This window comes from Radiomyces spectabilis, assembly GCF_025331425.1.
Source record: "Radiomyces spectabilis strain NRRL 2753 chromosome Unknown BYT42scaffold_2, whole genome shotgun sequence".
Taxonomy (NCBI): Eukaryota; Fungi; Mucoromycota; class Mucoromycetes; order Mucorales; family Radiomycetaceae; genus Radiomyces; species Radiomyces spectabilis.
Window position 1 is genome coordinate 930,366 of NW_026251927.1, and position 14,606 is coordinate 944,971.

A 14,606-nucleotide genomic window follows, 5' to 3' on the forward strand; every position below is an offset into this window, starting at 1 on the left:
GATGTTTAGGACTACTCTGTCCGACTGGCGGAAGGTGGTATTGTCACATATGCACAAGCAGTTATGCGACATCGATATTTCAAAAAAAAAAAAAAGAACTCTGAAATACATTTCTAGCCACTCCTATGGGTGGGATGTCACATACCTTAAGTACAATGACATGCTTTGTATCGTTTCAGGGCAATTCAAATTTTTCGGATGATGTAGACCTGATTTAAGAGCAAGCAGCTGCACAAAAGTCAAATGATCAAACTATGGCAATCCAAATGACGGCATCGGTTTACAGAAAATTTTATGATGCTGTAAAGTTAGTACACGCACATAATATATGGAAACAATCATATAATTTGTTATTTTCAAATGAATGAGCTGTCCAGCGGAAGGGTCGAGCATCACAATCCATCCTATATTCACTTTCGATGGGAGTAGAAAAAATTACCAAATATTATCTAACGTGGTCCACAGTACGAGTTAAGTTGCTTGTAGTCAACCGATTCATTCAATTGGCACTCAAGAGATACGACAAGAAATGCTGTTATGTCAGTCATGGTAGTAAAATTAGAGAAATTGCTTTGAGAACATTTAATGGATGGAGCTTTCCATATATAAATGATGATGAAAAAACATGGCGAAGTATGCACAGACTGGATTTGTGTAGTGGATAAACTTTATAACCTATTTCTTGGATGGGTCACCGGATCAATCAGGTTTAGCCTGCTTCTCCTCATGGTTCACCATTCAGAATTGAGAAATCCAATGGCCAATTGTTTTTAAAGAGCCTTAAAGGAAGAAAAAAAAAAAAAAAGAAGATCCAAAATTGCCAAAGCCCGCGTTCAAGGCGAGGGAATGAAAACAAGATGCCAAATTTATCAGATGCTGCTGCGTTTTGGGAAACATTTACGCCTCTATACAATGCGAAAAGGTACAAGGGCGGATTTATATACTCATTGGGACATGAATATCAATGACAGGCTTATAGCATATTAAGCTTCAAGTAATCGACTTTTTCGCACAGTACGATCCCGATGGTATTCTGCCGTGGTTCGCCACGATTTCCATAAAGGGACGTACACGAACTTGATTTCCTATCCAGCAGTTGCTTTCAGCCAATCGATACGCCGCTGATCCCCCAAATTGAGCCAAGAAACCAATATTGGAATGTTGACACGAGCAAAACTTACAAACAACGAAAGGAGCGCTATTACTCCTTTTGGTTGTTATTGTTTATTTTGTAATGGCATTATGTTGCGGATTTTGACCAGCTGTTCCTCCCCTTTCTTTTCATTCCCTTTTTCTTAAAATTTACAGTCCTCTTTCTGTTCTTTTTTTTGAAATCCTAATTTTTTGCTCTTTTCGACCATGGCAACAACGACTTCTGTCAGGTTACAAATTTTTGGCATCAACTCATGCTCCACATAATCGCTTAAAGCTTTTTATTCTACAAATAGAGTTGCTGTGCGTGTACGACCTCTTTCTGATTCTGAGAGGCAGCAGCAAAATAATGAAGATATCATTCGTTTTGTACCCAGTGAACCACAAATATTAATTGGATACGATCGTTCATTCACATTCGACTACGCTTATCCTCCGCAAGCAACACAGAAGGAGTTGTATGATACATGCGTAATGCCGCTTCTTAATAAATTTGTCAGTGGGTAAGTCTGTGTTCGTGCATGGCGTGTCAACTAAAATGAATGCCATTACTCATTAATTATTATCTTACAGTTACAACTCTACCATTCTCGCCTATGGGTAAAAAATTCACAAATTATATGAAGTTTTAGATTTCGATCAAGCCTGCTAACACCTAGAAAATTATAGCCAAACAGGCAGCGGCAAAACATACAGCATGGGCATCGGACTAGAAACCATTGCTGAAGAAGGGATCGTGCCACGATTTATTTACGGATTATTCGACAAAATTCAACAATTGACATCATCAACACATACATTCCAAGTTGCAGTATCGTTTGTGGAACTGTATCATGAAGATCTCATTGATCTTCTAAGTCCGAACAGAAAAGAAGGTGTCAATTTGTCGATCCGCGAGGATTGTCAAGGAAACATCTGTTGGATGGGTGTGCGAGAAGAGTTGGTGCAAAATCCCGACGAACTATTCGGGTAAGGCATAAAAATCACGAAAGTCGCAAACGTCGTCGTTTCATCTCTTAACCTTTTTTTTAAAAAAATCAATTATCATCTCTTATCAACATACAGATTGCTGCAAAAAGGATCAATTGCACGTACAACAGCTTCGACGGACATGAACCGAACATCATCACGATCGCATGCCATATTCTCCGTAATTCTGAAGCAGACCGTTCAGGAAGCGGAGCATAACGTTGACGATGGATCGAATGTGGATCCGACTATTGTATCTCCGGTGATCTCGAATATCATGTCAGACAATAAAGTTCCAGCTTCCGACGCGACCATAATCACTAGACAAATTACATCAAAATTTCATTTCGTCGATCTAGCTGGCTCTGAAAGGGTACGTATACTTACGGGGAAAAAAGCACCCGAAAGATGTTTTCTTTTTTTTTTCTCTATTACCTCCGAGATTTGAATTATGCAAGCTAATTACCACGTGATAGCTTAAACGTACTAATGCGGTCGGCGATCGTGCCAAAGAAGGCATCTCGATCAATTCAGGTTTACTTGCTTTGGGCAACGTGATTTCAGCATTAGGAGATCCTTCTCGACGAGTCTCGCATATCCCCTATCGTGATTCCAAGCTGACGCGCTTATTACAAGACAGTCTGGGAGGAAACAGTCAAACATTGATGCTTGCTTGCTTATCACCGGCCGTCATCAATTTCCCCGAGACGCTCAATACTTTAAAATATGCCAATCGAGCGCGTAATATTCGGAATAGAGTGGTGGTGAATCAAGATACTGGCGAGAGCAACCGTTTGAAGGCCTTGATTGTCCGACTTAAAGATGAAATTCGAACCAACGACGAATTTTTACGTGCAGTGAACGACGAAATGGATAGCCTCAAACGTGAAGTGCAATCCTTGACGCAACTGTCGAGAGCATTAGCTGATGAACTGGCCAGGACGAAAAAGGAACGTGATCTTCTCCGCACCGAGGTATCGGCAGAAGCAATCAGCAAAGTCAACTGTTCTTTGGAGGAAAATGGAAAAACTGAACAGCTACATCTTGATCTACTCAGTGCACAGTGTTCAAGCTCCAAAATTGCGCACGATACCCACCTGGCCCCTTCCCAAGTACTGCCTATTCCTCACTCTTCTGGATATAGCACAGGAGCTGCCAGTGGCCTTTCTGAAGACGATAGTGCAACCTTGGTTGGATCTCTCAGTAAGGATTCGATGTTGAAAAGCATGGAACAATTGATGGAAAGTCCAGAACGAAGCCGCAAGAAGAGACGAAGCTACAGATTCGGCAGCAAAAGATCGGTGCGCGGCCGTCGACGACATAGTTTTACGTCTCAGGATGCACCCAAAGCATCAACTGGCCGTGACAAGGCAACCGGGGCTGGAAATTTCCTTGTAAAGCAAGCCAAGGCAGATATACGAGACGATTTAGGTTTCTTGGTGAAATTCAAGGTAAATTAGCGGAATTTTGTGAATATTACCGTACTCTCTGTTCTGACGCTGCTTGGTTCACTTAGGAAATGCAGCAACAGAAGGATACGGATATTTACAGCTTTACTGATACATTGCAAGCCGACCTTAAGCTTTCAATTCCAGTTTCCGTACCGCAGCCCAACAGACGATACAGTGCCTTGAGATCCTCTTCAGCGCCCCACAATAATCTTGTACATAAACTCATGGCACGCTACAGCGCTGGTATAGAAAAACGGCAGCAGTTAATTGTGCAACTGGAACAAGAGAGCAAAGAGAGAAAGGAAATCGAGCAGCAACTTGCTGCATTGACAGCTAAGCACACGAAAGCCATAACACAGCATCAACGAGCAGTATCAGAGCTTTCGCAGCAGCACGAGAATAAATGTCGGAAGCAGTTAATCGAAATCCAAACTTTACGTCGAAAGCATTCGCAATTGGTCCACAACAGCGCAACCACTCGTTCAAAAAATGAAGCGACGATCAGCAGTTTGAAACAAAAGTTGGAAGAAGCACGTCACGAGAAGAAACGTCTGATAAAGCGCATCAAGCAAGAATCTGATCGTGCACGTGATCGATGCGGTGACCATGAACGCGAATTACAAAGGTTAAGGCAGTCCGAGACGAAGACGATGAATGCTCGTAAGCGGCATGAACGCGAGCTGGCGCATCATAAGCAAGCAGCCAAGCGAGCCTCGGAGGAATCGATGAATTTGAACACGCAGTTAAAGCAAGTGGCACTGATGCTAAAGAAAGCCATGGCGCAGAAACAAGTAGACCGAGCATTAGTGGCCAAAGCGCTGTCCTGTACTGCGGCAAAAGGTCATTTTACTAAGCAAAACTCGCAAAGACGGTCGAACAAAACGGAAGAACCAAAGATCAAACAGTTGCATGAGCGTATTCACGACCGCAAAAATCTTCTTCGACGGTAAGCGAGAAGCTCCTCTTCTTGACGAGTGTTTTTCTGACAAAGTCCCATAGGGCTATCGCACTGCATACTACGTGGCAAATACCAGTGAAGATAATCCAGGAACTTGAACAAAAGGTAAGTTTGGCGAGCATGAAATCAAATGGGCGAAATGATATTGAATCTGCATTATAGTGCCAGCGCTTAAAGACGGAGCAGGAGGAACTTTTAGCCGAACGACAAGCTGTACTGACGGAAGAAGCGCAACATATGGACTCGGACGTCGTAGTAAACGCCTCTGCACCGCAATATATGGATGAGCGCATCGACATGATTACAGCGCAGGTTGATTTCTTGAAATATCAACTTGATCAGCTCCAAGCCCAACAACTAGAGGACAACGATGACGATAGCTGGGTAGAGGTGGTCGATCCATCAACCACAAACCAAGGGTATAATGAAGCTCAGGCAGCATATGAAATTGCTTCATTTATTATCCAATCTTTGGAGCCTGATGAAATGCAAGCGGTTGCGAAATTCCTACTTGAAGAGCTTGTCGAGAGTCGGGCCGAAGAACAAACGTGTCGCACGCTCCTAAAACAAGTTGATCAGTCACTGCACCGTTTTCAGCAAACACTCGTAAAGATGCGCCGATTAGCACGCGAACACGGCATGGCAGGCATGAGCCAGGAAAGTTGTGATCAATTTACTACTATGCTCGATTCTGTACATTCACAAGCTATGCAAGGCCGCGTTCACTATCTCAACGGTCTTGTCCTATTGTATTCCAACGCTAACGTGATATGCACTACAGAAGCCCCTTTATCAGCAAGAGAAATGATGATTGAAACGATCGACTCAGAAGCTGGACAGGAACAAAACGTAACCACCAATTCTTCGTTCACTCTGCGCAGTTCCTTATCAGTTCCTTGCGGACTTACAATCTCGGATAACTGCTCTTTGTCTGAGATCGATCCAATGAGGGCGGCATCTCCCCAGGGCACGGAAGGTTTTATGTGTTTCTGATTACAGCCACCGCCTTTTTCCTTTGTCGTGGGAGCCTTGTTTGTGTATCCTAAATATAACTTTGCATCATTATCTCTAGACATATTCTACATATTACAGCTTTATCATATCTACATTGTTAAATACATCATTCACATACATGCTTATAATGACACTTTTATGCGCTATTTACTCTGAAAGTATTGCGAAAATAAGTTTTTGATCTCTCAATTCTGCAACCATCTAGCGAAATTCAGCAAATCGAATCGATCTCCATTCAAGGAGTTGCCGACGGAGTGTGGAATTACGATCAGGGATCACAATCCAAAAAAACCGCAGCTGCCGTTTTTTTTTTTTTTTTTTTTTTTTTTTTTTTTTTCTCTGTTGATCGTCAGTTTACCACCATGATGCTGCGATCACAATATTTCAGATCGCTGTTCGCATGGCGGAACACAGTACAGTCGGATCCTCGTGATCTGCCGGTGTGGCGCAAACGCTTATTGTTGGGACTCGTTTGTTTTATTGCCATTATACCTGGTTTCTGCTCCACTATCTATGTACGTGTTCACAGTATATGCTTGCTTCCAATTGCTTTTCATTGAAGTGAAATTTTTGACTCTTTACAGCTTCCCGCACTAGAAGAAGTCATGACCCAATTGCAAAGTCCGTCCATTATGGTTACTCTCAGTAATTCTGTGTATATGCTGTTCATGGGCATCGCGGTATGTCTTTTTCCGCTGCGAGAACGAAGAAATTGTGACTCACAAAAGTAAAAAAGCCTATTTTCTACAGTAGTATTAGCGATCATTGGAATATCCGTCGTTCCGTTTATTTCTTCTCCATCATTATTTATACAGTTGGATCCCTTGCGGCAGTATTTGCAAATGATATCTACGTCTTATTGGGCATGCGTATCTTGCAAGCAGTTGGTATTTCTTCTGCGTGGGCTATTGGCGCTGGGTAAGTTAACGGCACGCTTTATTGGTTTGTATCATATAGGAAATTGACATTTTGATATCAAAAGGTCGGTTGCGGATGTTTATGAGGTGCACGAACGCGGCAACGCCCTTGGCATCTACTTCACTGGTCAATTTGCAGGTCCACTTTTTGGTCCCATCATTGGCGGTAGGTTGACATTAATGCACGTCCAAATAAGGACCATTACTCACTGAGGTCATAAGGTTATCTTGTTGAAAGATGGGGATGGCGATCGGTATTCTGGCTATTGTTTGTCATTGGATGTCTTTTGCTGCTTCTCATTATATTTGCCATGGAAGAAACTTATCGCGATGAAAAAGTATGGGGAAAACATGGTGGCCTCAAGGAAAAAGAACCAGATGAAAAATCAGACGAGACTGCGATAGATCAAAAAATGATTAATCCGCTGGCTTCCTTGGTATGTCAAGCAGATACAATGGCGTTGCAATCTTCACCCGACTGACTGTTGCTGAATATACTATCATTAGGCACTTTTGCGGCATCCTTTCGTTTTGATCTTTGCCGTGGCCACAGGTTTTGCTTTCGGTGGCATGTTTGCTATCGAAAACATGCTACCACCGCTTTATACCCAGACGTATGGCCTGAGCTCAGGCATTATTGGTCTCACGTTCATATCCCCTGGTTTGGGTGAAGTCATTGGTTCTCTTATTTCTGGTAGACTTTCAGACTATTTCCTGAACCGAGCTCGTTCAAAACGGCATGGCGTCGCCATCCCTGAAGATCGTCTGGCGCCCAATGTGTGGTAAGATGATAAAGCAGATTTGCAGAGTCGAATGATCGATCATCTCATGAGTGGTATTAAATACTGATTCTTAGGCCCGCTGCTTTCATATTGAATCCTTTATCTTTCTTTCTGTGGGGTTGGCCGGTGCAATTCGGATGGAGTGTCTGGGTGTCTATTATCATGTTCGGTGTGCAATGTTTCGCTATGGTTCAAATTTTCAATCCTGCCATGTCTTATCTTGTGGATGCTGTATCTGATCGTGGTGCCAGTGTGACGGCCGCTGCGAATTTAGTCCGTATGATATGGTCTTGTGTGCTCAGTCTTATTGGTAAGTAAAATGGGAGAGAAAATGGAGATATGTAAGACTGATATTCAATCCCTCTTGATGCCGTTTAGCCAATCCCATGACAGCTGCGGTAGGACCAGGATGGGTGACCTTTTTCTTTGGAATGCTGAATTTATTTTGGGCATTTCTACTCTTACTAATGAAATTGAAGGGCGAAAAAATCAGAAAATACTCTGGCTACTAAGTTAGAAGCATCATTTAGTTAGACGCATCATAATTTTCACTCGCATTTAACATCTGGACAACCATTCCACGTTGTATATCCTTAAGTTTATTTATTTCTATTTATTACAAAACATATTCCAACATTTCAAAGTCGCTTTTAGGATGGTTAAGCTTTCTGACAGGTTGCACGTGGTAATTGGCGAAATTGGATGCACAAAAAGTTTTTTATTGTTTTGTTTGTGTCAAGGTTATCGACCGGGATTTTGGGGCTGTGAATTACCATTTATATTCAATTTGGAAACTCTTGCACCAAATGATCTATGGTTACAATTATAGAAATCGGTTTGTCATACCAAAGTTTTATTGCACTATGAAGAACAAAATCTCTGCCTTTTAAGAGTTGATGTTTCCACATAAGACACCGTGTGATTGACCCTGTGTTTTTTTTTTCTTTTATTTCTCAGGGACCTGCTGTGATTTGTTATCTATCTGTTGTGTGTGCAACAGCAATTCCAACGGTTTATCGACAGAACGGATCTGCATCGCGGGTGTATTTTTCATTATCCGCTTCATTTGGATGACTGTTAAGATATCATTTTCCATTTTGTCTCTGTTCCTTTGGGCAACCATTGAATCTGAGCTTTCGGTGATAAAATACCGAGAAGCGTGCTATTTTTTTCCCTTCTCCTTTGCATGTTATTATTTCTTGGGAACAATGAAATTGAAACCAGCATTTTAGGCATGCGGAGGAGATAAACTTTGCATCTGATAAAAAAAAAAACGAAAAAGGTTACGATAGGAGGATGCCTGTAGCTATAGTTGGGAGTTGTACCCAAGGAGATAGAGAGTAGTAAAGAAAAAAAAGAAAAAAAAAGGTGCTGAGAAAACACCGAATAAAATTTAAAGGTAGAGCTTATTAGAGCGCGGGCCAAAAGTTGGTTACACTGGTAGTCGATTCCCAGACCGCGTGCTCTTGGAGATTAAGACGTGCCAACCTATTCCCATATTTCTTTTTGGTTCCTTTTTACTGTCCTATTTTTCCTCTGCCTCGAATCTCTCGTACTCCTTCTCCAGTCATTACCATTTCTCACGTAATCTCCGGCTGCTTCGTTGTCACCAAGCTTGTGGATTGTTCATCTTGACCCACTCGTCATGCCAACAGTATCCATCAAATGTAGAGTTCGAGCTCTATACCCATTCAAATCGAACGATCCATCCTCGCTCAGCTTCGACCAAGGCGATTCCATTGAGGTGCTCACCAAATTAGAGTCCGGATGGTGGGATGGTTGGTATGTAACTGATGTGGTCTCGGGGCATATATAAGAATAATAAAAGCGAGTATCTTATTTACACGGTCATAATCTAATTTCAACCGATCATAGGTGTAAAGGTGCTCGTGGCTGGTTTCCCAGCAACTATGTGGAAATAATTGAAGAGTACAAAGACGAAAGTTGCTTTATTGTTCGCGAGACAAATGCTCAGAACATGATAATGGAGGTAATTTTTTTTTTCTTTTATCCCCTTTTTTGCACCATATCATTTTTTTTTCATGCACAAATTTGTATCATGGAATCCAATCTGTGTGAAATTGGAAAAAAAAATTATCTGTGATACCAACGCCTATAATGCTTTTTAATGCAGAATAAGGAAAAGAACTTCATCTGTCTGAAAGAACATGATCTTCCGGCAACCCTTGTGAATACCGCCAAGGCGGACCACGCTGTTCCTTTGCGGAGAAACAATGAATATCGACTGAGTTTACCGTACCAGGGGTCGGGGATGGATTTACTCGATAATTTGGCGCCACCTACGACACATGAACGAAGTAATTCATTTGCTCCCCACAGTATGACCAATATAGGCACGACATTACCGCCCAATTGGTCTCTTCAAATGACCGAAGACAAATCAGGCTGCTATTTCTATAACCATGCTACTGGAGAAATGCGATCGACACATCCAGACGACGTATCGGAATCCGAGTTCGATGATGATTTGTCGTCTCAACGACTCAATGGATCCATCGACAGTGAACGAGAAGACAATGACGATAATTACGATTATAAATCTGTTGACAGTCGACCTTGGGATGAACGAAGTACGAGCGATCGCATCGATAGTGGGAGCTTTTCTGAGAAGGTAACTGTACTTCACTATAAAGTTCATGCTGACAACCGGGCGGTTGTCATACGTTGCTTCCTTGGACTTGAACTGATTTTTATCTTTTTGATGCGATGTGAACATAACAGCCAATAATGCCATGGATGAGAAGAACGTTATCTCAAGGACAGAGCTACCTTCCACCCATTCCTTCTCAGGACTTTGTGAAGGAAGCGAATTCCACCGATTCTGAGAATAATCGCTCGGTAGGCAATTCAAATAAGGAGGGTATATTTGGATTTTTCGCAAAATTAACATTTTTGACATACAGATCACGAGGCCGTCGTTCGAAGATACTCCTCAGTCCGGGACGTCAGATGACCTGTCAGGATCTGACAAAGGCTTTCCACCACGTCCATTTCCACGTTCACCTTCCCGTCGCCCTTCTGCACGAAGAACGTCTGTAATTGACAGTCATGAACCACTGACCTGGAATAAGCTTTCAGCTCATGTTGCTCTTGCTATACACAACCTTAATACCGCGGCAAAGAACCTTCAAGCGCATTTATTTTTACCTTATGCTGCAGTCGTCGTTAACGCTATCCGCACGATGCTATTCACCTCGGGCACCATCGATAAGGAGTCCCAATATATCAGAACGCACGCTATCCTTCGAGCTCATCATCGATCTATGATGGCTTCCATGTCGAAACTCGTACTTTCTGCCCAACTCAGCGTGGATAATGCCAACGATAATATCAGTAAAATGCTTTCAGAATCAAACGAACTCTTGGTTGCTGTTCGTAATTTCGTCATCACATGTCAGGATATTCCCATTCCTGTTCAACATATCGATCCTCGGTTACTCGACTCATCCGAAGCCGCAGAGAAAACAGCAAAGATTGAATCACTCGCGGCCGCTGATGGCTCGCGAGCCCAGTACGCTCTGCAGAATGATTTGGCCGACAATCTCGAAGCTTACGGCACGAGCATGCAAGAATCGGTCGACTCTATTATTGGCAGCATCAAGTCGGATCAATATCAAAATAATACCTCGTTCTCGCTATCTGCTTTGCTTTTCACACAATTCCGTAACTTGTCCAACCAAACCGGACAATTCCTTGGGATCGTAGAAGATATTGACTTTGACGGTGTCAGCAGTTCGCCTCTATTAAGCGAACTGTACGCCTGCAAGCAGCGACTGTCGGACGGCGTAGGACTTCTTTTCTATCAGATGCAGACCTTAACCGACGAATCAACTTCGATACAGTCCAACGTGGCTGCTATGGAAAAGGCTGCTAGACATGTGAGCGAGCCTATTCGTGATATATGCGAGTATGTTAAAAACCTTGTGGCCGAACGTAAAACTATCTTGGAACAGTCTAATGCAACGGCGAAAACAACACAATCTGACGCCCACAATTCGGACACCATCAGAAACACTGCAATCGAAGAAGAAGATGAAACTGATGAACTTGGAAAAAGCTCGGTTCTTGACAGATTCAGCACTGATGCCGAGACAGTCGTCGGTACTCAAACTGACCCACTAGAGTCGTCCGTCGATAATGCTGGTAATAACGACAAAGCCACGGCTGATGGGCGTTCTTCTGTCCAGTCTTTGGACATCGAGAAGCGAGATCAAACTGCCAACTCTCCATCAAGCCGCAGTGGTACTGTCGTGGCATCACCATCTAGCGAACAGCGGTCACCGACGACACCTGATGGCCCATCAAAAACAACCGCAAAACTGAAGAAATTCTTCGGGGATGATGCACCTGCTGCGGTTGCAGCAGCCACTAAACCTACGAGCAAGGAACGGCCGTGGTTTTTGCAGTATGATTACGATCCGAGTGAAATTGTATTCAATATGGAAGGTTATGTCAAAGGCGGCACCTTACCTGCTCTTGTTGAGCGCCTTACGATGCATGATTATCTTGACATGAATTTCATCAACACCTTCCTTTTGACCTATCGATCGTTTGCCACCTCAGTGGAACTGTTGGAATTATTAGAGCAACGTTACAACATTGTCCCGCCACCTAATCTGACAGACGAGGAAATGGAAACATGGACCCAAAAGAAGCTCAAGCTGGTCAGATTGCGTGTATTCAACGTCCTGAAGAACTGGCTTGAATTGTATTACAACGAAGAAGACCACGTTATCCTCGATCGGTTAACGGAATTCACAAATACGACGATTCGGCACAGTTTAAGTTTCTCCTGCGACCAGTTGGAACGACTGATTCGCAAGCGACAGGAAGCAGAAACTCAAGGAGGGCTAAAGAAGATGGTGTTAACTCTACCCGACCCTCCAGAACCCATTTTGCCCCGCAATCGCAGAAAGTTCCGTCTCTTGGATATTGATCCATTGGAAATGGCGCGTCAATTGACCATTATGGATTTTAAACTCTACAGCTCTATCCGGCCCGTGGAGTGCTTGGATAAATCATGGTCGCGCGATGCAAATGACGAAAAGGGCAGTGTGGCAGTGAATATTCGAGCTTCCATTGAATATTGTAACCAGGTGACTTCTTGGGTGTCCGATGCAATTCTGAGTCAGAGCGAAATCAAAAAACGAAGCAACTTGATCAAGTACTGGGTACAAGTAGCCGAGGTAAAACTTCCTTCCAGAGTAAGCTCGCACTATTATCCAGGGTTAACGAAATACTTCCTCAATTTTGTAGAAATGTCGTCTTTTGAACAACTTTAATACGTGCATGGCTATCTTGTCAGCGTTTGATAATAGTTCGGTCGGTCGGTTGAAGCGAACATGGGAGGTATGGCGTAAAAGATAGTACATGATGGATGTACGCTGATAGACTGAACAATTGTCGATGCAGATGGTTGGCGCGCGGACAAACCAAACGTTGGGCAACATTCGTAAATTGATGGGAGCCAATCGTAATTTCACTGAATATCGTGCTATTATTCATTCCATCAATCCACCTTGTATCCCATTCCTGGGTATTTATCTGCAAGATTTGACCTTTATCGAGGACGGCAACACGAACTACCTGAAAAAATCGAAACAACTGATCAATTTTGCTAAGCGAGCAAAAACAGCCGAAGTCATTCGCGAGATTCAACAGTACCAATCATCGTTATACCAGTTGAAATCCGTAGAAGAGTTGCAGGCATTTATTCAAGCAAATCTCCAAAGTACTCGTGACGAAGAGCAGCTGTACAAGGAAAGCTTAAAGTTAGAGCCTAGGTAGGTGGAAAACATGTTTTTTATCAATGATCTCCCATCGTCTTTAACCATGCGTTACTTATCTAGAGAGCGTGAAGATGAAAAGATTACTCGTCTTTTGCAGGAATCTGGATTCTTGTAAAGAGGTCTTGCCCCATAATAGCAAGTTTATGTGGACATAAACTGTGATTTTCTTATCAGTACTATTTTTGTTATTTTCTTTTATTTTCCGTTTATCTCATTTCTCTTTTTATTTATCTCAACGTAATCCTTGTATTCTCCACTGCGATATTGTTTAAGTGTCAATATAACAGTTGACATAATTTTTCATGACCGTTCATCAGCATCTTAGACATGGTGATTTTCCTTTATTTTACAAATAGGCCAAGTTCATCGTCTGTTTCTTTAAATGAAAGTCGATCATAATACCTAGCATGGGAAAATATTGGCCAGTTAGAATGAACCGCTGTCGGGGTGTTAGAATTCAAGCAAGCTCGACTTCATAACTCTTCCGGTTTTATTACGCTTTATTTGAGCGAATTGGATCATCTTTGCAGGTTTACATCAGTAAAAAACTGGGTTGACTAGCAAATGCTGTCATATTGAGCAAATCAGCTCCCCACGTTTTGGTCGATCCCCCAAAATGGAAAGGATCGGCGCTTCATGTGTGAATAGGTTCATCTTCTAGCAAATACACACAGTCTCCCCATAATGACAAGTATATTTTACGTAACATCATATAAAGTCATATTCTTACAAGACTATTCTGATTTATAAGGGCTTTTGTTACATCCACGATAATTAATTCAAAATATACACATGTGAACTCGCCTTTTTAAGGATGCGTTCCAGGTTATAGCTACTCTCCTACTCCCCATCCCTGTCTACGTATGATTATGCATCAAACAGAGATTCATGCATCCGCAGCAATTCTCGTCCAAAGCCGACAATGATTAATCAGTCAGGAGAGCTGGAACCTGTGCGCGCAGCAACACGTTTGCAAAAAAAAAGTCGGACTGCAGATTTACTGCGGCAATTTTACACGAATCCAATCGAAAACAGAAAATTATTCAAACACCGGTAATTCAATTCAATCGTCCGGGTCGGAAATGAAGCAAGAACGCGCTGCAGACGAAAAAGACGAAGTTGATATTATTGTAAGAAGGGATACACATTCTTGTATTCATTATATTTTACGTATAACACTTATATAGGTTATAAATATTTGAGTTATTATTTTCTGCAAGGAGAGAGGAAGGTTTTTGCCACAAAGAAAAGTTTCACACAATATCATTATTTTTTTATTTTCTTTTGCTGCGCCTCCAAATTGCATAAACCCATAAAAAAAAGTTCTCTCATATAAAAGAAAAAAAGTTTTTCAGTCCCTTTTTTCTATTCTCTATAGATCTTTATTTCTTTACCTTATTAGTCATTTGACTATGGGTTTAATATCAACATCAGGGTCACAGTCGTCTGCACACAGTGATACTACGCAGACTGATGGGAAATATACCACAACAGACTTCGCCAATTCCAACTTGAAGACGGTTTACGATGAAGTTAACGAATCGATACCTATG

The 14,606-nt window shown here is 42.2% G+C and overlaps 4 protein-coding genes across 4 annotated transcripts; all 4 read left to right on the top strand.

Moving 5' to 3' along the window:
- The first annotated feature begins 1,273 nt into the window (after positions 1–1,273).
- Positions 1,274–5,676, top strand: BYT42DRAFT_555709 (uncharacterized protein). The gene is made up of 8 exons (XM_051566702.1): positions 1,274–1,655; positions 1,726–1,752; positions 1,822–2,121; positions 2,218–2,494; positions 2,598–3,572; positions 3,638–4,518; positions 4,572–4,635; positions 4,693–5,676. Exons 1-8 carry the CDS (start codon positions 1,627–1,629, stop codon positions 5,521–5,523), a joined length of 3,384 nt encoding a protein of 1,127 aa, XP_051427065.1. The 5' UTR covers positions 1,274–1,626; the 3' UTR covers positions 5,524–5,676.
- A 733-nt stretch (positions 5,677–6,409) lies between these two features.
- Positions 6,410–7,755, top strand: BYT42DRAFT_591803 (major facilitator superfamily domain-containing protein; the record flags this gene model as incomplete). The annotated part of the gene is made up of 6 exons (XM_051570572.1): positions 6,410–6,462; positions 6,527–6,627; positions 6,684–6,898; positions 6,969–7,243; positions 7,318–7,553; positions 7,622–7,755. 6 exons carry the CDS (start codon positions 6,410–6,412, stop codon positions 7,753–7,755), a joined length of 1,014 nt encoding a protein of 337 aa, XP_051427066.1.
- Positions 7,756–8,888: 1,133 nt separating this feature from the next.
- Positions 8,889–9,704, top strand: BYT42DRAFT_479489 (SH3 domain-containing protein; the record flags this gene model as incomplete). The annotated part of the gene is made up of 4 exons (XM_051563667.1): positions 8,889–9,025; positions 9,119–9,197; positions 9,447–9,499; positions 9,584–9,704. Coding segments are annotated over 4 exons (390 nt in total), but the record flags the coding sequence as incomplete, so codon positions are not given.
- Positions 9,705–10,446: 742 nt separating this feature from the next.
- BYT42DRAFT_591804 (ras guanine nucleotide exchange factor domain-containing protein) lies at positions 10,447–13,168 on the top strand (the record flags this gene model as incomplete). The annotated part of the gene is given in 6 exon segments (XM_051570573.1): positions 10,447–11,142; positions 11,173–11,407; positions 11,423–12,450; positions 12,521–12,613; positions 12,677–13,047; positions 13,114–13,168. 6 exon segments carry the CDS (start codon positions 10,447–10,449, stop codon positions 13,166–13,168), a joined length of 2,478 nt encoding a protein of 825 aa, XP_051427068.1.
- Between the last annotated feature and the right edge of the window lie 1,438 nt (positions 13,169–14,606).

Coding starts and splice junctions, on each gene's coding strand:
- BYT42DRAFT_555709 (XM_051566702.1), top strand. CDS start 1,627: ATGCCGCTTCTTAATAAATTTGTCAGTGG. Junction 1,656..1,725: donor CTTAATAAATTTGTCAGTGG/GTAAGTCTGTGT, acceptor ATTATCTTACAG/TTACAACTCTACCATTCTCG. Junction 4,519..4,571: donor CGCAAAAATCTTCTTCGACG/GTAAGCGAGAAG, acceptor AAAGTCCCATAG/GGCTATCGCACTGCATACTA.